This window comes from Botryllus schlosseri, chromosome 11, assembly GCF_051294905.1.
Source record: "Botryllus schlosseri isolate E-star chromosome 11, Bs_hap1, whole genome shotgun sequence".
Classification (NCBI taxonomy): domain Eukaryota; kingdom Metazoa; phylum Chordata; class Ascidiacea; order Stolidobranchia; family Styelidae; genus Botryllus; species Botryllus schlosseri.
Window position 1 is genome coordinate 11924338 of NC_137246.1, and position 22419 is coordinate 11946756.

At 40.1% G+C, this 22419-nt stretch overlaps 1 protein-coding gene across 2 annotated transcripts in view; it reads right to left on the reverse strand.

Annotated features, from left to right (window-relative positions):
* Positions 1-22419, reverse strand: part of LOC145450119 (uncharacterized) — a 113786-nt gene that overhangs the window by 50006 nt on the left and 41361 nt on the right. For both annotated transcript variants that reach the window (XM_080328603.1, XM_080328604.1), the window contains exons 41-79: positions 22196-22304; positions 21869-22063; positions 21044-21192; positions 20339-20416; positions 20068-20230; positions 19345-19458; positions 17906-18103; positions 17701-17841; positions 16949-17015; positions 16646-16778; positions 15854-15992; positions 15514-15720; positions 14828-14977; positions 14595-14771; positions 14153-14269; positions 13596-13745; positions 13260-13412; positions 12277-12486; positions 11320-11433; positions 11069-11213; positions 10565-10635; positions 10384-10509; positions 9452-9667; positions 8748-8854; positions 7885-7995; positions 7689-7828; positions 7395-7561; positions 6181-6306; positions 5793-5912; positions 5370-5493; positions 4489-4601; positions 3706-3890; positions 3109-3371; positions 2016-2155; positions 1749-1877; positions 1371-1516; positions 1129-1288; positions 956-1066; positions 575-762 (exon numbers count right to left, since the gene is read on the reverse strand). In XM_080328603.1, the coding sequence (XP_080184729.1) occupies positions 575-762; positions 956-1066; positions 1129-1288; positions 1371-1516; positions 1749-1877; positions 2016-2155; positions 3109-3371; positions 3706-3890; positions 4489-4601; positions 5370-5493; positions 5793-5912; positions 6181-6306; positions 7395-7561; positions 7689-7828; positions 7885-7995; positions 8748-8854; positions 9452-9667; positions 10384-10509; positions 10565-10635; positions 11069-11213; positions 11320-11433; positions 12277-12486; positions 13260-13412; positions 13596-13745; positions 14153-14269; positions 14595-14771; positions 14828-14977; positions 15514-15720; positions 15854-15992; positions 16646-16778; positions 16949-17015; positions 17701-17841; positions 17906-18103; positions 19345-19458; positions 20068-20230; positions 20339-20416; positions 21044-21192; positions 21869-22063; positions 22196-22304 (5652 nt within the window). The remainder of the gene's footprint in view (positions 1-574; positions 763-955; positions 1067-1128; positions 1289-1370; positions 1517-1748; positions 1878-2015; positions 2156-3108; positions 3372-3705; positions 3891-4488; positions 4602-5369; positions 5494-5792; positions 5913-6180; positions 6307-7394; positions 7562-7688; positions 7829-7884; positions 7996-8747; positions 8855-9451; positions 9668-10383; positions 10510-10564; positions 10636-11068; positions 11214-11319; positions 11434-12276; positions 12487-13259; positions 13413-13595; positions 13746-14152; positions 14270-14594; positions 14772-14827; positions 14978-15513; positions 15721-15853; positions 15993-16645; positions 16779-16948; positions 17016-17700; positions 17842-17905; positions 18104-19344; positions 19459-20067; positions 20231-20338; positions 20417-21043; positions 21193-21868; positions 22064-22195; positions 22305-22419) is intronic.

The window sequence follows — 22419 nt, forward strand, 5'->3', positions numbered from 1 at the left end:
CTATATTAAAGTTCTGTACTTGCAGAAAGCTCTTCAAATATCAGGAGCAAAACTTTCTGCGTTTGAAATACAAACTTTGATTTTGGTGTTAAAGGCAGACATCATAAAGTTAACGAAACCAGAAGAATGCTAATTGACTGATTAAAAACCGGTAATAGTGGCAGACTGCTTCGCTGGATTAAAACTTTCACCAGATGATTAGGGGTTATCCTAATCCAAAGTCTCATACAACTTTATGTGACATGATTACCAGTTTTAACCAGACGATTAGCTTTCTCCTGGATAGGTTAAGTTCATGATCTTCGCCTAAATTATCTATGACATCACAACACACACTCTTCTGGAATCCAAAAGTTTGTTCTCTCTGTCATGACACGATATGCATATAATTCTACGTTTCTTTGTGTTACTGATCTTGCGTTACTTTCGCATGAACACCTGAACGAAAGGTGCTTCGAAAGTTCACAGTGCAACGAATAAAATCATTAATTTGTAAGTGAAAGCGACCAAGATCTTGAATTTATCAATATCCTCTTAAATTAGCTAGAAGAAGCAATTGTCAGGGTAAGAATACCGTGGGCGGCCTCGGGGTGTCCGAGCCTCCGCTGCAATAGAAGCCTTCTTCGCATTCTCCGTTGGGTTCGGACAACGCGCTGTCTTCACAAAACATGCCATGTCTGCAAGACACGCAATCGTCTGCTTTGGTTCTCATCGTGACGTTGTTGAAAGTTCCGGAAAGGCATGGTTCCGGTTCGCCGGTACCTGAAATATTCGATAAAAATTTGAGACATTTAAAGATTCAGAACGAGAAGTAGCTATTTCTTTGTGCGAACAGTACGCAGACTTGTGTGAAATATTGATAGTTGAAATGAATGGCAACAGCTTTTTTATCATAAACTTAAAACAGGTAAAAGTATGTCGGACTTGGAAAGTACCACGGAAATTGATATTTTACCATTAGGACAGTAATATCCCGACGGGCATATACCAGCGTCTCCCACGTTACCACCAGATGGTTGTCTTGAATCCGACCCATTTCGGCAGAAGTAACCCGCGTCACAAGCACCTGATAATCAAAACGCCACGTAATGATTTGTAGCATCTTCACTGTCTCGTTTAATGACTTACCAGCATACGTTTTCGCAGCTAATTCGGGGCAATATTTACCGGGATCGCACAATCTACATTCGTCTTGCGATGTGAGGCCACTCGTATCTCCGTATGTACCTCTCGGGCAAGCTTGGGCTTCACCAAAGCCAGGCGGGCAGAAATATCCTTGCGGACAAACCTGTTTAGTGGATTGAATCAATAAACTCAACTGTAGAATGCAGTACAGGGAACTGAAATTTTCAAAAGCATCCAAAACCTACATCAATACTGGTGCCATTACAAAAACTGCCGGCACTGCACTCTGTGCAATTCGATTGCAAGTCCAGGTTTGTGAAATAGCCAAGCGGGCAAGGTAACGGATCTGGCGAGCCTTCCGGGCATTGATATCCGGCAGGACATGGAAATGCTGCGAACAGAACAAAGAAGACACTTTACCCGATGATATATGTGTTAACAATATGTGATGACGAAAAGTACATATCTTGTAGTATAGAAAGTCATTTCAGGTTTATGTTAGATACAATACAAGACAGTGAGAGACGAAATTTGGGATCGATACCTTTATTAGGAACGATAAATCTGAACTTGCGTGATGATTTAGTAATCCCTATTCCTACATGCCAAGTCATTTACAGTACCTGTTGAAGAATTAGATCCTTCAGGGCAATAATAGCCTGCAGTGCAATTCCCAGTTGGTTCAATACGGCCCGGAGTATCGCAGTACATACCGCCAGTACAATCGGCGCAGTACCCCACATTTTCAGCCCCTCAAGAAAAGAATATCTATCAAATTTGAGCCGTTCACTTTTAATAATCGGCACTGGAAAAGTCTACGCATCGATGAATATTTCCACCAGGATGTAGCGGTAAAAATAGTACAAGAACGACAGCGAATATAGTCACACCTTCTCCTGGAAAGAATGTTCCTGCAGGGCAAAGGTCTGGCGTTGTGGTGCCTGTTTCACAATATTTCCCTGGAGGACATATGTCGCCTGTAACGCCATCTCTTGGATTTGGAATTACGGCACCCAGGGTGCAATAGGACCTGAAGCAATAAATACAATGTCAAAATTTACAAAACTAGTCACAAATTTTTTAAATCTGATTCTTGTTGCAGCGATGGACTCGTTGATTGATAGCAAGTATGATTCATGGATAACTTCATCTAATCGCAGCAAGTTTGTATAGACTTTCTTCCATCTATCTTCACAATGACTCTTAATTGACATGTGCTTTTCATGCACTGACGAAATAGTTTAAAGAAATGCTTATCCTCGATATACTCTTTATCCACGACAAATATGTACAGAGCCTTTTAGGAATGTAGCGATTCGTTGTAAGGGTCATGGTGGCATTACTCAAACATATAAAATTCCTAATCATCAAAATCAAGTAAATGCAATTGCTTTTAGCATGGGCTACAAAATGGTATTGAATGTTTCGTTTGTGAAATAAGACTTGAAATGACGCCAGGTTCACTATGATTTCCTGCATTTCATTTATCTGTGTTAGAGTCAAAGATTATGAAATTAAATATTCAATCTTTATTATAACAGAAAGAGTTCCTTTACATTCTTAAAATATCTCAATGATATATATTGATATGTGTTCGTCCAACATTTTTCCATGCAGTATATAATTGGATTCTTACATGGTTTCTGTGTTATGCCTACCGCATAGTTACGGTACAGCTGAATCCATTTAGAGTTCTTTTTGAAATTACTTTGGCAAATTGGTTTTCATATGAATCTCTTCTTCATATGTTTGTTATCGTGCCGCTATCTCTTGATAAGGGGCACACAGAATGTCTTTGAATGAAATATATTATAGCGCAATGAATGTAGTCCTAAAATCAATATTCAACTTCACCGTCAGCCCATATATGAATAAGTTACAAGAGAACTTTTGTTAAAACACAGCTCCCCAGCACCACAATGCTGTATAATGGTTAAACGACCTTGCTCGTAATGTCGATACTAATAAAATATACATACATACCCAGCTTCACAGGGTGCACGGGGTTGGTCAAGTCCAGATGTATCACAGTAGCTACCGCCGGTGCAGTTAGTGCATTGACTTGCGCTGATCAGCCCTGGTTGTGACCCATACGTCCCTTCAGGACATCCATACTGATCAAAACGGGCTGTCCCAGGTGGACAGTAATAACCTTGTACACATTCAACAGGCGCTGGCACCCCACTTTCAATCCCTCCGGATATCGATTGGCAGTAATATCCTTCTGGACAAGGTTCGCAGTAGCTCTATAAATAAAGCGTTTTCGTTGGTATGTCTCCAAGTAGTTGATGTCTTTGCACGATGAGCGGTAGGCAGAACATATTTTGACTTGTGTACAATAAAAGGACTGGGAACAGCAAGCTTACTGCAGGGCTAGGGTGTCTATTGGATTTTTACGAGACTAAGTCTCTCCTCTCACAAGACCACATACTCAGTCAATGTCGTGACCAAAAATGTCAGAAAATCCAAGTCTGGAAGTGAAGGCTTCTTGCTGTTAAACTACGAGTTGTGTGCAGGGCAAAATATAACAGCTTGTGATTTGAGTCCGAGTCGAGTCGAGAATCGCACACAACCACTCACCTTCTGGGTCAAATTCTGATATGTGCCGTTGGCGCAGGGACGTGGTTCGGGATCGCCACCCAGGCAATAGAACCCTCGCGGACAAGCAAAATCAACAGGCGAACTGGTGTTCTGACCAGGAGGACAGTAAAACCCTGGGTCACACTGGCCTGTTTCATTAGCAGACCCGGCATAGCAGAAATACCCTTAAAAATACAGAAGTTGAATAGTAGTGTTTAGTTGTATTAAGCTAATCATGTACTTGTACACTTTAGAATTACACATTTTATTAATTCAAACGTTATCCGCTCATTGCCACTGCATGCAAACTCATAGCAAATCGGTACAACGAAATCTGTTGGCCACACCTGAGACATGCGTGACGGTATGAGCCAATACCATACAAAATCATCGCCGAGTATACGGAATATCTATAGAAATTTATTCTTGATTGTGTTTCCGCGATTCACAATACCAGTGTGGCTTTAATTGCCAAAAATTTCATTTTTTAGTTGAGATTGGTGCCTACCCTTCCAACCCTGGAGTTGTGGGGGTAAATTTGTCATTAGGTATTAACAAAACTTTTATGCCCAGCAATATATTACAAGTACAGACATGCTTCGGTATGTCGTGAAGGGTTCGTATGCACAGAAGAGATAGAGAGATAATATTGACTATCAGGGAACTGATTATTTTGATGTTTCATATTTTTAGGTGGTACCGAACGGACACTCGTTGCAATATCCATCACGTCGACTGCATTATCGTTTATCGCACAAGAGACCGGGTAACATAAAATCTTACCGGCGGTGCACGGGTCACAGTCATCCTCCATCTTATTGTACCGACTTCCACTGTACGACCCAGATGGACAGGGTGTAGGAACATCTGTGCCGTTCTCACAATAATACCCAGCTCTGTCAATGAAAGTATCATATTTAGGAGGACTAATGAGATATTCAATATGTATTGTGTAATCCAAACGATTGTGACAACACTATTAGCACTGTAACATCAAAATTTGATAAAGATGGAGATTTGTTCATTATTAAATTCCGCAGAATGCTCATTAGGGTTGTTGAAAAACAACTTCTTTTCCTGGTTCTGGGGATTCACTTATTTGTTAGGTTGCCTATAAAAACGCTGCACATTAAATTTGGCTCGATTCCAATTGGTAGATGTGAACGCACAGGAGTGTAAAAATTTTTAATTTGTTATAAAAAAAAATTGATTTTTTATTTCAAAATTTACTGTCAACCCCATGAAATTGTGGAGTTGTCAATAATAACGATGCAAAACAAATTTGACGCAATTCCAACCCGTAAAAGCAAAGTTATTTGAGTTTTTCATTAACAATTCTGGGATTACCCACCGCCCAGACTATGTTCGCGAATCCAAAATTGTCAACGGCAATGACTTTGCTTCTACCAGTTGGTGAAGTCAAAATTTTAATATTTTTTAAATTTTTTTATAATAAATTCAGAATTTTCAACCTCCTGCGCGTTCACATGTCCCTGTTGGAATCGAGTCAAATTTGGTGCTCAGCGCTTTTTTAGGCAACTCAACAATTTAAACAATGAATCCCCGGAATCCGGAAAAAAAATCATTTTTGAACAACGCTAATTCTCATTCATAATTTATATCAAGACTACCGATCACAGATCAGAGTCATTTTCATAACTTACGGGCAAGCATCTCCTGTAACACCATCAGTTGGCATGTCGCTAGAACTGGCGCCAGAACAGTAATATCCGGCCGCACATTGCCCACTCGTATCCGCACCAAGTTCGTCGGTTTCACAGAATTCACCTGGATAGTGTGGCAGATTGTAAACGTACTTACGGTATTCAGGAGAATAATCTCTGTACTGTACTCATTCTAATATATCGAAGTGGTACCTCCAATCCATAGTCATTCCACAGTAAATTAATCGTCGATACAAAAAACGTACAACAACACACAGTATATTTAACTGAAAAATATATACAGACACTATTGATAAAACGAGTGCAAAAGAGTAAACATTTCAACCTCTGTATAGCGTTCATCGTTAAACGAAATTTCCATGTAAGTTAAGAATACATAGATTGCAGTCCAACAATACTCACCAGGTGGACATGGCAATGGTGCTGATGACCCTTCGGGACAGTGATATCCTGCTGTACAGCGACCTCCAGTCGATGTAAGCGAATCGTTAACGGGACAAAGACAGCTGGTTTCATTTGCCCCTGAATTTTCAACCATGCAAGAAGTTATGAAAGAAACACAACCAAAACCGACAAGCTAAACAAATTAATAGCATAGTAGATTGATTATTATATTTTGACATTTTAAAAATCAGATTCAAAAGCATCCAGTAGAAAGTAGTATGTCACAGATCTTGATCATCAGAAGTACAAGATATTGTTTACAAGGCATAACTTAAGTGCTGGGTCTTCTACCCTGTGCATTACAGCTCTGATACACAATATCAAAAGTAGAATATTAACGATATACCTATTATCACAGTGCTTGAAGATGTCGGATCAGATGGCTTGTTGGAATAGGCACACGATGTACAATACCATCCTGCGGCGCACGGAGCACCAGTTGTGCTTCTGCCTTCTCCGTCACAATAGAAACCTACAATTGGAAACGGCGTTAGCGATCCACCCTTACATGAAAAAAATTACGTCTTGGTTCCTATGTAGTCACAATCGAGAAACTCAATCTGAGGCAGACGTGTAACGTTTTATTTTCAGAATAAAAAATTTGATGTTTAATGATAAAATGTGTAGACCAACATATTTTAAAGCAAACAATATTGCTAATAAATGGGGCGATTTTTTTGACATGTCAAAAATAGTCAAAATTTTGTCAAAATTGTAGCGCTAGGTGAAAAAATGTCAAAATTGTTTACAAAGTCAAAATTTTTTTACAACCTGCATTTCGTTTGTCACTGTCGGTGAACTTATCATTTGATATTTTACAGCATGTAGCCTTCTTCATAGGCCTATACCGCTGTAGACGGCCCATGTCTGCTCATTGTGAATCATAAACATTCAAATGAAACAAATAGGTTGACGTGCGGTGTTATGCTCAACGTACCGCAATATCCTAACTGAAGAAAGACTGCGTGGGCATTGCATGGTTCTTATATCAAGAAGCGCTTGATGAAAAAATGTGATGTAGACACCATTCTCAGAATGAAGCAACACGGTTTGTCAGCAGCAGTGTACGCACAGTCGCACAACTTCCGTGTTTTCAGCCAACAACTGCTGCTGTTGAACGTTCTTTCTCCATTCTTGGCAAGTTTCTTACTGCGGACAGACACTTTCTACCGGGAATGTAGGAAACTATCTTTCGTTGTACTACAACAACTTTTAATTATTTCTACTATGATACGTGATGTAACTACTGAAATTCTTCATAGGGCCAGATTTCGTTAAAATCAAGTTTATTCATGTAAAAATTTGTCAGTTTTTGAGTCAAACAAGATTTTTTAGGCAAACTACTTCGTAAGGACAGACAGTTCCAACCAGAAATGAAGATAAGTAGTACAATTCCAACATTATATGGGGAAACACCTAATTTGCATAAGCTAGGTCAAAATAAGTCCAAAAATGTCAGAATTCTGATTTTTCAGGTCAAAATGTTCCGTTTTTTAGGTAAAAAAAAACGCCCTACTAATAAAGGATCCCACGACAATGCACCAAAACAATAGTTCTGACCTGGATCGCATGGTTTACAATCTCTCAACGATTGTTGCATGGTGAACGGATTGTAAGTACCCGGCGGGCATGGAAATTCGAATTGGTCGGTGGTTCCGTTGGGACAATAGTGTCCGACTGGACACTCCTTGCCCTCGTATGTGCTGGAATTTTGCGGACAGTAATACCTAAAAGAGACATATCAATGATGTTAAGGTACCATCGCATAAATCTCCCAGGATATTCTTCAATTCTCGAATTGAAATCTCGAATTGATTGGTCATATTTCAAAGTTAACAAACCAACGTCACTTACCCCGCAATACAAGTAAAGCAATATTCTAGTCCTTCCAAATCATTGTACGTCCCGCCAGGGCAAGGTTGCGGTGTGGCTGTACCAGGTGGGCACTGCTGACCTCTCGGGCAAGGCCCTCCCGTTTCATCCGCGACAGGAATCTACCGTCATAGGAAAGTTCAGAGTTGGATCTTATATGTTGATTTTCAATACAAACCTTGTCGGTTTTGGCTCCAAGAACGCAGTAGTAACCGCCGGAGCAATTCCCAGTTGGCTCGGAAGATCCTTCCAGGCAATACATGCCAGGATCGCAAAGTGTGCAGTTTTCCTAGTAATGAAAGAAAATATAGCTTCACATTTGATCATATCAGGTCATCTGATCACCCAAGTATAACCACGCAGTTAGATATCGACTTATCTGGAAGGAACGTCTAATACAGTTAATTTCAATAGACTTTGTGGTCAATTAAGCAAATATTAGGACTTTGAAACAAAATCAATTTCTTGAATGACAGCTGACAAAAAATTCTCAGCCATTCATGCCAGTAAAGTGGAAAGGAAAGGAAGGATGGAAGGAAAGGACGTAGTTTATTTTTGTCCTTGATGTTTTTGCGGCATATACACCGACTCATGATACACATACACACGATCTGTGCATATTCATACCATGAGTGCATGATGTGCATATGCCGCTGGATAAGGAAGTGCAGATATAGCCTTTACGGCTTTCTAAGTCATGCACCACCCTCAATGCTATCCCAGTAATGCATGATCGCCAAGCAGGGAAGTCATGGATAGCAGTGTTACTAATCAGGTCTTCGGTATGACCCGGCCGGGGATCGAACCCACGACCGACCGATCAAGAAGCCGGACGCTTCACCATTACGCTATCTTGTCGGCAACATGCTTTTTGTAAATAGTGCCAGAGGTCCAATGACCTTGTTATCCCCTTTTCCGACCAAAACTCTAAAACAATCTCACTCGGCACGTCGCGAATTCCATGCATACCGAAATAGTCGTGTAATTATGGTAACTTGCCAAATGGAGTTGTTAAGAAAAGGCAGCGTCTCAAAGACATACCTGCGCCACAAGTCCTTCTTCCCGAGAATAAGTGCCTGCTTCACACGGCACTTCTATAGTTGCGCCTTCAGGACAATAATATCCGGGAGAACATTTTCCGTTTGGAGCTGAAGATGACAGAACAGTATAGTTACTGGTGGCAAAAGGTGTTTGAATATTCAAGAGTTGACTAAAATCGGGCACGATAAGAGGATATACATATGCAATACAATTTTCATTCCAGTATGCAGGAACATGTGACAACACTGACAATCAGAAATCTAACCACCAAGATCAATGAGATACAATACACAAGGTGAAAGTGTTGTTCAGGTGACGAAAATTGTACTAATGCGTGACTACAATTCTAATGATGTTGCTATATGATTCCAAGAAACACCAGGTATACTTTCAAGAATTGCGACTCTAGCGCAGAAAACTTTGCTCTTGAACATACCAATCGTTTGTGAACGATGTTGCGGCTGATACAGTGGAGTTTAAATAGATCATGCACTCCACATGCTTATTGTTCCAAAATACCTCTCAAGGCTACAATGGGGGGTAGAAAGTTGAGGAATGTTTGGAGTGCATTTCATGGAGCTACAGGCCAACTTTGCCAGTTATCTTGAAGTGACAAGAAATCTTTTACTGCAGCACAGAGCTCAAAGGTTCAGGCATCGTTCAAAGCTATATAATTTCTTCTGTTAACACAGAAATGAACTCACGGTCAGATCCGTCCGGCGTAGGTGTGCTGCTGCTGCCGGCGCAATAAAAGCCAGCGTGGCAATCGCCGGATACATCTGTAGCATTTGCATCATTGCAGTATTTCCCAGCTTCACAAGCCGCACAGTCGGTACTGTTAGCGAGCATATTGCTTTGTCCATACCGCCCAGGAGGACAAGATTTCCAGTCATAACCGGTACCTTCTTCGCAATAAAACCCTGAAAACAGCATCTGTGATGTTTACCATTTTCCAACATCATGGACGATTTTGAGAAACAAGAGGGCAAAAATACCAAAAGGGCGACTATGGGGCGAAAATTTTTGAACATCCGGGTAGATATATTTAATTAACATGACCAAAAAATGCACGTGAAGACGGTTTATTCTGCATATGACGTGAAAGTTGACTGAAAAAGGTCAACTCAATGGAAAGTAGACGCGTAAACCGTTGTTTTAAGCACCTACTCGGAAAAATGTCCTTATTTTAGTTAACTCAGCAACGGTCAGAGTTTGGCTAATATATTTGATGTTTGTACGGCTTCTTTTTCGTATCCACAATTATGACGGCGAAAATTTGTGTCGAGCTTAATAAAGGGGCGATGAGTCGAAAAAGGTTGGTAACACTGCTCTAGTACTTTTTGAACCTTTCATTTTCTACTTCTACCTGAAGTAGTCTTGGCCTGTGTTGGAACTCGTTGTAAATGCACTAAAACTTGCGAAAGATGCCCAAAAGCCCACGTCTGACTTAATGCTACAAGTTTGCAGCATCTCGACTAAATCTACTTTTTCAAAACTATATACTCGGGTACTTTTCAGATATTTGATTTTCAACTTCTACATGAAGTAGTTTTGGCATGACTCGTATGTTGTAACTTCCACTCGCAATTACAAAAATAGAAATTCACAGCATAAATTTGACCGCCTCTGATTGTACCTTGAGGGCATGGCAATAAATCGATCCCATTGATGCAGTATGTTCCAGCGGGGCAAGGCATGCATGTTTCGGCTTGCACCGTTGGACTGAACGTGCCCGGATCACACGTGAACGGGGTGCCAGTGCCTGTGTGTAAATGTGATTTAGGGAAATTGACATAATAATTATCAAAAGCCATTACCTTCAGGACAGTAGTGGCCGATAGTGCAGTTGTTACTTTCAGGCGATTCGTCACGGCCTGGGCAGTAAAATCTAGAAAGGGATGATAATATATTGAACATATCCAAGCACAGTACGAATTGTTGAAATTGTGTTACAATAGTGAAGCAAAATTCATATGAGCAATGAGATTACATCGTTTTGCGGAATTGCACGCTACAAACGTAATGAGAAAATCGGTGTGGCAATTGGACAAATGCGATTTGCCCGAGTAAATCCCAGTGGAAATCCGGAAGAGATGCTGCAAATTACAATTGGCCACTTCCGTGTCACAGGAAATAAGGATTAGGGACTATATGAATCACAAGTTAAGAATCAGTTGCAATGCAGTGGATTCTGGATAAGTCTCAACTTGGATTTATCCAATCCAACGCGGAGCAAAGTTGTAGACTGCAGTAATCATTCTTGAAGAGTTGGCACAACTAGTTGCACTATTGGAAGATATCGGCAGAAAGATTGATTTTACCTAGCATAGCATTGCCCTTTGGGCTCTTCGAGACCAGTCTCGTCACAATAATATCCAGGAGTGCAATCTTCACACTGGCCTGAGTACTCCTTCCCAGTTTGATTATTAAATGTACCTCTTTGACACGGAACCGGATTCGCCACACCTGAAATGAACGAAAAAAGAATCAGAAACTGCCGAACTGCAGAGGCATCTTGAGGGATGATATAGGCTACATCGGTATATGTGAGTAAATCGGAAAATAGGATCACCTGCATTGCAGTATTTTCCTTTTGGACACGGTTCGCCTGTGACGCCATCTTCAGGGTTGGGAACCACCGCCCCCCCGATACACCAGTAACCGCCCTCGCAGTTAATTTGCGTGCCTGTAAAACAATGTGCAGCACTCACAAAAGACTATTCAAAGTACTTTGCAAGCTTTAATTTCATGATAGCATCAAAGCATCATCCATCGTCAAAAGCTCGGAAATGCTAATCAATGAAAAATACGGGCACCTGCTTACATACAGGAAATATATTATGTATTTAAAAAAATTGATATTAAAATTTTTTTACTGGTATGAAAATAATAAACAGCAATCCACACTGCATAAGGTATGTCCTAACCTGACGAAAATGGAACCAAATGTACCGAGTCGCAATTGGATAAAATATAGTAGTTAAAGAAATAACACATGCATTATCATCAATCTTTAATAAATTTTCGATATATCCAGAAACTAGACCATTGATTTGTATCAAAAAGTATATTAAACTAATGCAAGTTGATTACACAATGCAATTCAATTCACCGATAATAAAATGTGACAATGACAGAGTCTATTGGTTTCCGCCATAGGTGGGGTTGTAAAACGTATTAGTGTTCAGTCAACTGCATCATGATTTTCATGATGTAACCGTGCATTCTAACCCATACTCGATACCATCACTGGTCTTACGGGTAGTGGAAAAATTCCGAGTGACCCCCAGAATCAATCGAACTAGCAGTTTAACCGCTACACTGCAGACTTTTGTTTTGGTTCAGATGCTGCAAAAATATCAGCTATGTGTACTCAGGTCGAATAGTTATTGTCTACCGCATAAGGGCATTGAACATCCTCTAATTTCATGACTTGCATGATTATGGACATTGGCATTATGGACATTATGGTTGATGAATTCAAAAACTTCCGCTCTCCCTGTAACGTCAAAACATTCAGTCATCTCACTTCTCGTCCTTCCTTCGGGACTGCAATATTTTCCGGGATCGCACAGGCTGCAGGACGTGGCATTTTGAAAGTTGAGTCCTTCTCCGTAAGTGCCGTTGGGACAGCCAAATTCGTTCATCATCCTGGTACCTTCCGGGCAGTAGTAGCCGAGTGGACAGTCGTACAACGTATAATCCGATATGGGTCCGTCAGACCGATCGCAATAATAGCCTGAACGGAACGAATATGCGACTGTTGATCTACACAAACTGGTCGACAAATTTCGAGAAAACATGTATTTTCGTATCATTTCAAACGCGAAAAAAGTCTTATCAGACAGGTTTTCGTAAAGCAATCCCAAGTTTTACAGGCGAGCAAAATGACGCCATTTGCCAAAATAAAAGGGTTACCATATTTTGAGATCCGAAATATAGGACACTCTTTACAAATCACAATAGATGAAGTAGCATTCATTGATACGAGGAATTAGGAAATTTTACTCCCACTATTGCTGTGCTGACTAAAAAGAGTTCAATTTTTTCGAATCTACTCCCGAATCCTATTATGGGTTGATGTTGACCTTTCTTTTTTTAGTCAACCAGGCAATCCGAATCGAGATTTCACGTATATTATGCCATTTTTTAGTTGCCTCCGTACGATCTCCTGGCCCTCAAAGCTATAGAGGTCAAGTTGTGTCAAACGATAACATTTCTTGAAAAAAGAGGACATATGGTGATCCTACACAATAATGAAGGCTGCGTGGCAGTAAGGTTTCCCGTGCCTTTCAGTTTTCAACTGATCTCTGAAGACTTCTAGCTAATTACATTGCGAGACATATAGTTGTTACCTTGGGTAGATTTAAAAAGTGTTCGAGGGGTCACACAAACAGCCGTGCTGCATTTACACTCAGGAGAAGGATATATCCTACGACATGTATTTTTAGACTTACAAGTTAATTAACAGTGTAAGCGCACTAAACACCGCACATCTCTACCGTAGCTTACCTGCGGGGCATATTTTACAATCAGATTTCTGACTTTCGTCCTGATAGAAGCCGGAGTCGCAAAGGACCTGATCGGGGGATTTGGTCGGACAGAAGTATCCCGGTTGGCAAGCCTGTTCCTGCGGAGAGGACGACCCGCTCATACAGTAGAAACCTGACAACACACCATACCGATGAGATTCGTATCAAACAATTCTACTGAGCCTAATTTCATATCAGATACTCTATTTTCACCCAACTGAAATACATCAAACCGCAATATTGATATAGCAAAAAATAAAGCAAACACGGCATTTGGACATGATTTGAATATGTGAGATTTGAAAATCCCATTTACCTTCGTCGCATACTCCGGTAGGTTCCGTGGCGGGCAACTCATTGCAATAATACCCTGCGGTACAATCGTGGCAGTCTGTCCTCGCACCTAGTCCTGTTTCATTTCCGAACGTGCGCACCGGGCATGGCTCTGGGTTTTGCGTGCCGGCCTCTGAAGACAAAATTATAATCGCACCTATTAGAATTCCATTCCAATTTTGCGCAAAAACAAAGTTTTACAACTTTGTTGCTCATCTGACAGCCAAACCATGTGCACAGCGAATATTCTTACCAAAACAAGATCAAGACTTCGTTTTTTTCTATTCCAAATACTTTTTAGTTACATCTCCTGTTTAGGTATGACGCCGAATTCTGAAAGTTTATAAAATATGTTGCAGAGGGCAATACTAGATGGATCATGTTCGGAACAGCAAATATTGAATAGAGAGACATCTTAAGTAGTGATTGTCACGTTCGCAAGCCATTCAAAATAGTGAATGGCAAAACAGCGAGAGTCGATGCCATGCAGAATACACAAACGAATGGCATAATAATTATAAGCAATATCTTGCGCCTCACCGCAGAAATATCCCTCGGGGCAGAAATTTCCACTGACGCCATCTTCTGGATCTGGACGGGTCGCGGACCCGTTGCAATAGTAACCCGCCTCGCAAAGCGGTCCCACTGCGGTCATACCTGAAATGGAAGTAAATTCACCATAATATTTGAGCGAAGGTGTTCAAAACAGTCATCTTTGGTACAGATATAGAAGCAGCTTCGAACATTCCTATCCTAGAATAAGAATAAGTAGCGATTTTAAAGAACTGCAGGACCAGTTTCTCTAAAAACTTAGACTTGTGAATTAGAAATGGAATGTTGCTCAAATCATAGCCAGTCTAGCACGAAGTGCAAGTCGGTAAAACCAACTTCATTACTTCGATAAAGTAGAATTACTTCATTACAGACCACCTCTGGTTATCGGATAACAATATGTTGGGCTTAAACAACTTAGGAAACTTACTGGAATTGGGACAGTAATGGCCTCCGTCACACGGTTTCGGCTCACCAGTCCCACCAGGACAGTAAAAGCCAACAGGACATTCTCCCCCGTTAGCGGTAGGGCATATTTCCGACCCATCCGTGAAATTGCCATATCCGCTCGGAGTAGGCGTGCTCACGTTAACAAGGCAATAAAATCCTGTGGAAAAATATAAATTTTCAATCGGAAATATTTTAGAATCACATTCATTTTACCAGGATCGCAATCTCCGGACACAGTCGTGCTGCCCGAGCCGTCACAAAATTTGCCTGGATCGCACGGTCTGCATTGATCCGCAGAGCCAAGCATTGGCTCAGTTCCGTAAGTGCCAGGCAGGCAAGGAAATTCAGTGGAAGACCGAGTACCTGGGAGCGATTGATATTTGAATTAATTGGTGCGAAATATTAATAATAATAATTATGATATCACAATAATTTATAAAGCCGTGAATATAGCATTATATATGATATCTACACTATGGTGCTATACACAAAAGGCTACTAAAAAAGTATAACGATATGCATAGTTGTAAGGAAAGAATGAATACCATGTAGAGATGTACATGTAAATAAAATGCTTTTGATTTTACGCTTGAAAACATCTTCCGAGACAGATATTTTAATTCTATTCAATTTATTATGAACAATTTCCCATTTCAAAACACCACAGGACTGAGATTCAATGAAAAGATTGGAAGGTGTCGAAACGACTTGGAGTAGTCTTTGAAATCAGACATCCCGTGTCCTAGGATAGTAAAAAGGATGCATGCACACTAATCTGATAACAGCTGGAAACTCGTTCAACAGAAGGTCAGTTAAAGAAAAAACGGTTTAGGTCACCGACAAATGTCATGAAATTGGTTAAAAAACAGAAAAATATTTCAAAACTGTTGCATTCCCACCTGGCGGACAGTAATATCCTGGCACACACGGGTTGACCGTATAATCCTCAGTACCCCCTGGACAATAATATCCAGTTTCACATTCAGTGCAAATAGCAAGCTGGGTTAAATTGCTGTAACCCCCAGGTGGACAGGGCATTGGCTCAGGCGTATTGCCGGGACAGTAACTTCCAACGGGGCAGACATCGCCACCTTCCTTGATTAAGTCTGTGAAATAAAAGTAGATTAGAAATCATTCAATGCCGACTCTGTACACATTGTGACAAAGTAAATTATATTATCAAACAAAATAACGCAAAATTATGAACCAACTTGAAACATACTGTGACCAACATCCCACCTGTAGGATTACCAATGGCGGCACCCCCGGTGCAGTAAAATCCAGGGTTGCAATCCAATTCCGAGGCAGTTTGTCCTTTGTTGGGACAGTACTTTCCAGGGTCACATTCGTCACAGTCGGACATAGCAGAATTTCCAGTCTACATAAAAAAGAAGATTTCAATTATACAAATAGACCAAGTTGTGCCCAACATGGTTGTAATTCAATTCGAGAACTTCGTAGGAATCATAAAAATTCGGAAACGAAATCAGTTTAAAGATACCGATGTTCAGCATTATGAGACTAGAATCCTTTTTTTTCAACTGGACCTCTATAACAAGAATTCTAATTCAAAATTGCAATTAGATCATTCAAACTGCAATACTGAATTAACACTAGTCATCGCTTATCAGTTTATGCTATCTCCCGTTACACTTATTTACCTAATCTAATCCAAGATGGATGTCTCAAGGAAAGACCACTGCAAATCTTCTTGACACCATCCAATTTTGTCATTTCATAGCAATCTTGTGATGTTTTGAATTGATAACAATACTTATATTATGAGATAATGAATGAATCAGACGCAAAGCTATACTATCGCAAAGCTATTCTATCTGAATCTCAGCATGACAGATCAGATCTGGGTCAAATCCTGGGTATACAGTATCTGTTAGCACCTAACAATTCTGGAAGGATCATGGGATATCTGCGATAGCTAATAATTTTTTCCAGATTTTGGAATGGGTCTGTTTTGTATTCACATATTTCTCTACTCAGCACTGATCAAGCGCTTGAAATATAGTTACTCACTGCATTGGAATATGTGCCTTTGGGACAGCCTTCGGGTTCTCCGGTGCCTACTCCACAGTAATGGCCAGGAGGACAAAGCCCGCCATCTCCCGTAGAAGGGGAAGATCCGGGCTCGCTGGTGTTAACGCCACTCCTGTTGAAATTCAATTTTAAAAAATTGGCATTTACGGTAGTAAACTGTGATATACAGCCTCAAATTTTAGTCTCAACTTGGAAGTTATAGAACTTTATAACGCTGTATTGAGATCTCAAGTATATTGAACAAAAATCTTTGAATTATAATGTGATAGTATTAGAACGCACCTGCAATAATAACTGGCAGCGCATAACTTGGTTGGATATACATTTGCTTCTCCGTCACAATAGTATCCTTGAATGAAAATAAAAATAATGCTGTGGTGAAGTTGTAAAATAGTAATTCAGTGCAGAACAGTGCCTCTTTGGGTTACATTTGAGCCAAATATGTGCACATTTATGTCTCAAGGATGGACAATTCATTGCTATTAACTTTAAAATATGAATGGCCTACAGCAAGCAAATAATATTGTTATTCTGATACTGGCACTATCATGAAAATACCAATCTGCATCATTATCACTTCATTCACCTTACTATTAGTTATTTGTGCTTCGTGTTAAATTATGGGCATTGGTTCCTGACAGCTGTGAAAGCAATTCAGGAGATGAACTGAAATATTTATTTTTATTTATCACTTTTATTTTATTCCAAAATCAACTCACTTTCTTTTTCTAAAGAAACAGTTCATGACATAACATCCAATTATAGGCGGTCGTCAGTCACGAAGTAACTGAATATATTTATAGAGCAGTTAGTCGTATCACATTAGTCACGTAAATGTCTACAGCCCCTATTAATTGAGAAAAAATTCATCGAGCTACTTGTACTTCTATTGCTATTCGAGCACCTGCACTGGCTAATTCCACCATTTCTGTATCTGACGACCAATTTATTTATTGTACGGCATGGAACTACCATATTATCTGCCAACTAAGTCACAAAAATTAATTTTTACCAACAACAAAAATTAATTTTACCAGCGAGACAAGGTGAGCAAAGAGAATCGTCGCTTCCGCCGGTAGTATTCTTGAAAGTACCGCCAGGACAAGGTTCGGGGTCGTTCCCAGTTCCAACGGGACAATAATAGCCCATTGGACAAGTGGTCAAGTTTTGATACCCTAAAAAAAGGAAGCGACTTAGTAATATAACTACATGTTCTCGAAGCAAAAATAACCAACTTACCGATGCATTGATAACCCGCTTCGCATGGATCACAGTCGGCCTGCTGCGGTTGGGTATTGTAAGTTCCAGCGGGGCATGGTTCCGGGTAGCCTGTACCAGTTGGGCAACGATATCCCGCAAAACACTCAGCGCCCCAAAAGTCCTGCCCGGCAATGGGCACACCGCCGGCCGTGTCAGCTCCGCCAGTACAATAAAATCCTGGAATCGATTGTAGCTTATGAGTGATCGTAAGAAGGTTACGCATCATCAATTGGCTACAGACCTAATAGACCTAATAGAAAAGTGCAATTACTTCACTACCTCAAAGTTTTTTCGCTGCTCTCTAAAGTGGCTAGAGCCGATAACTTGATTTAGGAATTGAATTCACAGACACACCATAAGAAAAATCAATGAAATACTTCCACCATGGTTGCAATCAAGTCACAAGGTTCCGAGTCACAAGTCAATCTCACTTGTATAGTTTTGTCTCGAGTCAAGTCGAGTCATTTTCAATTCACCACCGGGTCGAGTCCGAGTTATCGTGTTGTGACTCGCGTCTGAGTTCAAGTCATTTTGTTCACTACTCAGTTTTGAGTTCAATCCGGTTCAAGCCATATTTTTAAACTCGAATGATATAGAATGGCTCGCATTCATAATATCATACTTTTGATAGACGAAATACCAATAATGTCGTGACTTCACTACCCGGTAATCTTCGAAGTTACAAAGAAATGTCTGTCTTGGCCGTCCTAGTCTCGAGTCATACGACTTGGTTCAAGTCAGGCGACTCGAGTGACTTGAGTACAAGTCAGTCAATACACAAATTGACTCGAGTCAAGTTATTTTACACATCTGAAAATATTTACTTGAGACAAGTCAAGTCACCGAAAAGTCATGACTCGAGTCATTGCAACCCTGGCTTCTACAATATCAGAGTGCTCGAGTACGACTCCGGCTTTTACTATTTTATTTACGGAATCCCAACTCCCACTCTAACTCTAACATTTCCATAAGTCTTCTTAGAAAATTATTATATTTTTCGATATTTTCATTACAATGTGAATCAACCTATTTTCAAATATCAAAGCAATCATGCTTGAGGAAAAAAATCAAGTTTGTGAAGGTGCGACCCCACGTAAAACTTACGAATTTCAGTAACTGCAATAGCACTATTTGGTTAACATTTTAAAACATCTGGGTTAATTTTGAAGTAGGTAGAGTAGGACTCAAAGCATTTTAACAAATTCTGACTTCAACTCTATCCAGCATGTGTTTCCTAAAGTTCAAATCCGACTCAAAAAGGTCTTACAAAGTATCTGTAACTCTGACTCCATCTCTATCAAGAGCAAATTTAAAGAAACCCCGACTTCCAACTTAACAGCCTGGGTACCAACTTGAGTCTAAAGTCCTAAGCTCCTTCGAGCCATTACCAAAATTATTTGAGTAATAAATCTATGCACCTGCAGCACAATCCCCATCTGGTTCTGGCAATCCAGCCACAGAACACACTCTTCCCGGAGGGCAAACAGAGCAATTTCCTTGGTCGGTAGACATTGTATTATTGTTGTAAGTACCTGTTGAATGAAAACAGTGGCAGGAGCTTTGTAAAGACAAACGAACAAAACATGTTAAACTGCATGCATGTTAGGGCTGGACCAAATGGAATACCTGTATCATTCGATTGTAAAGTCTAGTATTACACTATCACCTATTAGTACATCATAACAGTAACAACGACCTAGAAATTCAAATATGAATTATTTTATAGCCGCATAAGGAAAATGATGCCAAATACACGTCAAACGAAATAATTTTATATTTCCGGACCACAAGTATTTCAACGGGAGGGCCAATCATTACTCAACAGAAATGTTGTTCAATAAATTCTCATTCAAATCCTTTTATAACATGTTTTTCAATAAAAAGATACAACTAACAGAAATGTCCAGGATCCCATTATCGAAAAAAGGATTGACACTATACTTTTTGTTGAAAAAATATTACTCCCGGTACCAAGGTGTATATTTTCATTACCAGTAAATATCGACTCAAACTCGACTCAAATCATTACAATTGATACTAGATTTGGACTTGACTACGTGAATGGTTTTCCCAGCCCCATTGAAGATCTGACAACAATAGCAGTCAATTCTGCTAACGTTTATGACAGCTTAATCGTTCACCTGAAATGCAGGGCTCCGGGTTATCTGATCCCTCGGGGCAGTAATATCCTTTCGGACAGGGGCCGCCAAATTCCGACGACTCGTCCGGAATGCTTGTATTCGAACCGCGTGCATCGCAATAATATCCGGCTTCGCATGGTCCTTCAGTGGCATCAAGTCCACGCTGTAAGCCAAGAACGTCAAGAAGATTGAAAAGCTATACTATGCCCGACAGCTGTGATAAGATTGTGCTGATTTGGCCCATTTAAAATTACAGAAATACGTCGGTTACCTTGCTGCAGTAATATCCGATTTCACAGAGCATGCAGGCTTCTTCCTCCTCTGATCCTTCAACTGGATTGTAGGTGCCCTACGCAAGTAGAATGAAATATTTTGAGCAAAACAAACTGGGCAAAAGCGAAAAAGTACTATATTTTTAAACAGAACTCACACCTAATTGCATATTCCGGCATTATATCAAAAGCCTACCCACCCAAAAGTTAGCATCATATATTAAATGGTGTATAAACAAACATATAAATTTTTCTAACATCCAATTGTACAAATCAAAGTTCCATATAATGGCACACATATGTTACAAGATACAGCACAATTCATTGATATATAGACCATATTCAATCCATGGTACGTACATTATATAAATTATGACATCAATAAAAATAACATATCATGTATATTAAAAACTATTTGACAATATACTCATAACACGGTTCTTGTTGTGTCGATGTCAGCTTTATGTCATTACATTAAAATTTACTATAAAATTAATGTTCAATACTAACTTTTGAACTACAAATTGTGGTATGGCACTTCAAGTGATAGGGGATTTTATAAAAAAAATTAAATTAATATCTAGTCTAGTCATAGATAGGTTGAGTCATGATGTCTCGAGCGTTCTGCCATAAAACTACAACGACACACACAACTATCCATACATTACCGGGACTGAAAAACTCGAGTCATGCACGGTACTTACTATAGGACAGGGAGTAGGCAGAGAAGAGTTGATGAGACAATAATGCCCCGGTGGACATAAAGGTGGGTCCACAATTCCCGTCGTGTTGCAATACTGTCCGGGAGGGCACGCTATACATTCAGGTAGTGCCGCTGATGGTCCATAAGTTCCTGGGAATACAAATTTCCATGAAGTCGAGCATAATACTACAGGAATGGTACAGTGTGTGTAAAGGTTTACCTTGAAATCAACCCCAGGATAAGCAGAGATTCAAAATTTTACTTAATTATGCCTATCAAAGAGCAGCCGCAACCTAGGCAATTCTTGATAAGGGGCGCTGGAGGAATAAAGGCTGAGAACCACTGATTTGACAGAATAGATTTCCGAAGATTGCACCTACTTGTAGTGCCAATAGCCATTTTGCGTTAGTCGCGAAGATGTAACTTGTGATTTCTAAAGTATCCCCCTGCGATTAAATGCAGAAATTACGTGGCCCTGGAACCCAATCTACTTCTTGAAACTACGCTACTTACTTGGTCGTTTTTATATCATTATTTTCTACTTCCGCTTGAAGTAGTTTTGCTATCGAGAATTACTACTACTTGTAATTGAGCAGAAGTACACAGCGTTACTTCTATTTCTACTTGAGTAGCGAAACTGACTATGGCAATCACCTCTGGTTATGGCTAACTCCATATAACGTAGAAGGCATTGAAAAGACATAGATAATGGAAATCGCCTAATCGGCAGTTCACTACCTCCAGATGTCTACGACTAAAGACAGAACTAATAACAAAAAATGTAGCATACGAAAAAGGTTGAAAAGAAATTTCATAGAATTTTTACCTCTGTCGCATGGCTGTTGTAATTTTGCGCCTCTTCCAGCATAGTGGCCAGGATCCGCCGTATACTGAGTCGAATTCCAGGAGCCTCCGATGCAATAGTATCCAGGATCGCAAGGTCCGGTTACATTTGTGCCTGATGCTCCAGAACAGAAAGAACCGGCTTCGCAGAGTGTGCAGTTGTCTGGGCTGATGGCTCCTGGATGTTGGGAAAAATCATAGGTACTGGTATATCATTCCTGATTTGATCGAATCGACACCTTTTCCAAGAAAAGCGATTGGAAAAATTTGCCGTAAACACACGGGATTAAATTTAAAAGTATATTTCTACCTTCATAGTTCGATATCAATCCCGGGGGACAAGGGGACGGATAGGCGGAGCCCTGCTCGCAATAACCACCTCTCGTACAAATGTCACCGGTGATGCTATCATTTGGAGTCTGAAAATGAAATTACAAAATGCTTTGCCACAGGTGGGGGATCCGCAAGCCGTGGCACAAGAGACTGTTTTTTGTGAGACATCGAATAGTTTGAAAATTGAAACACATAAATTTT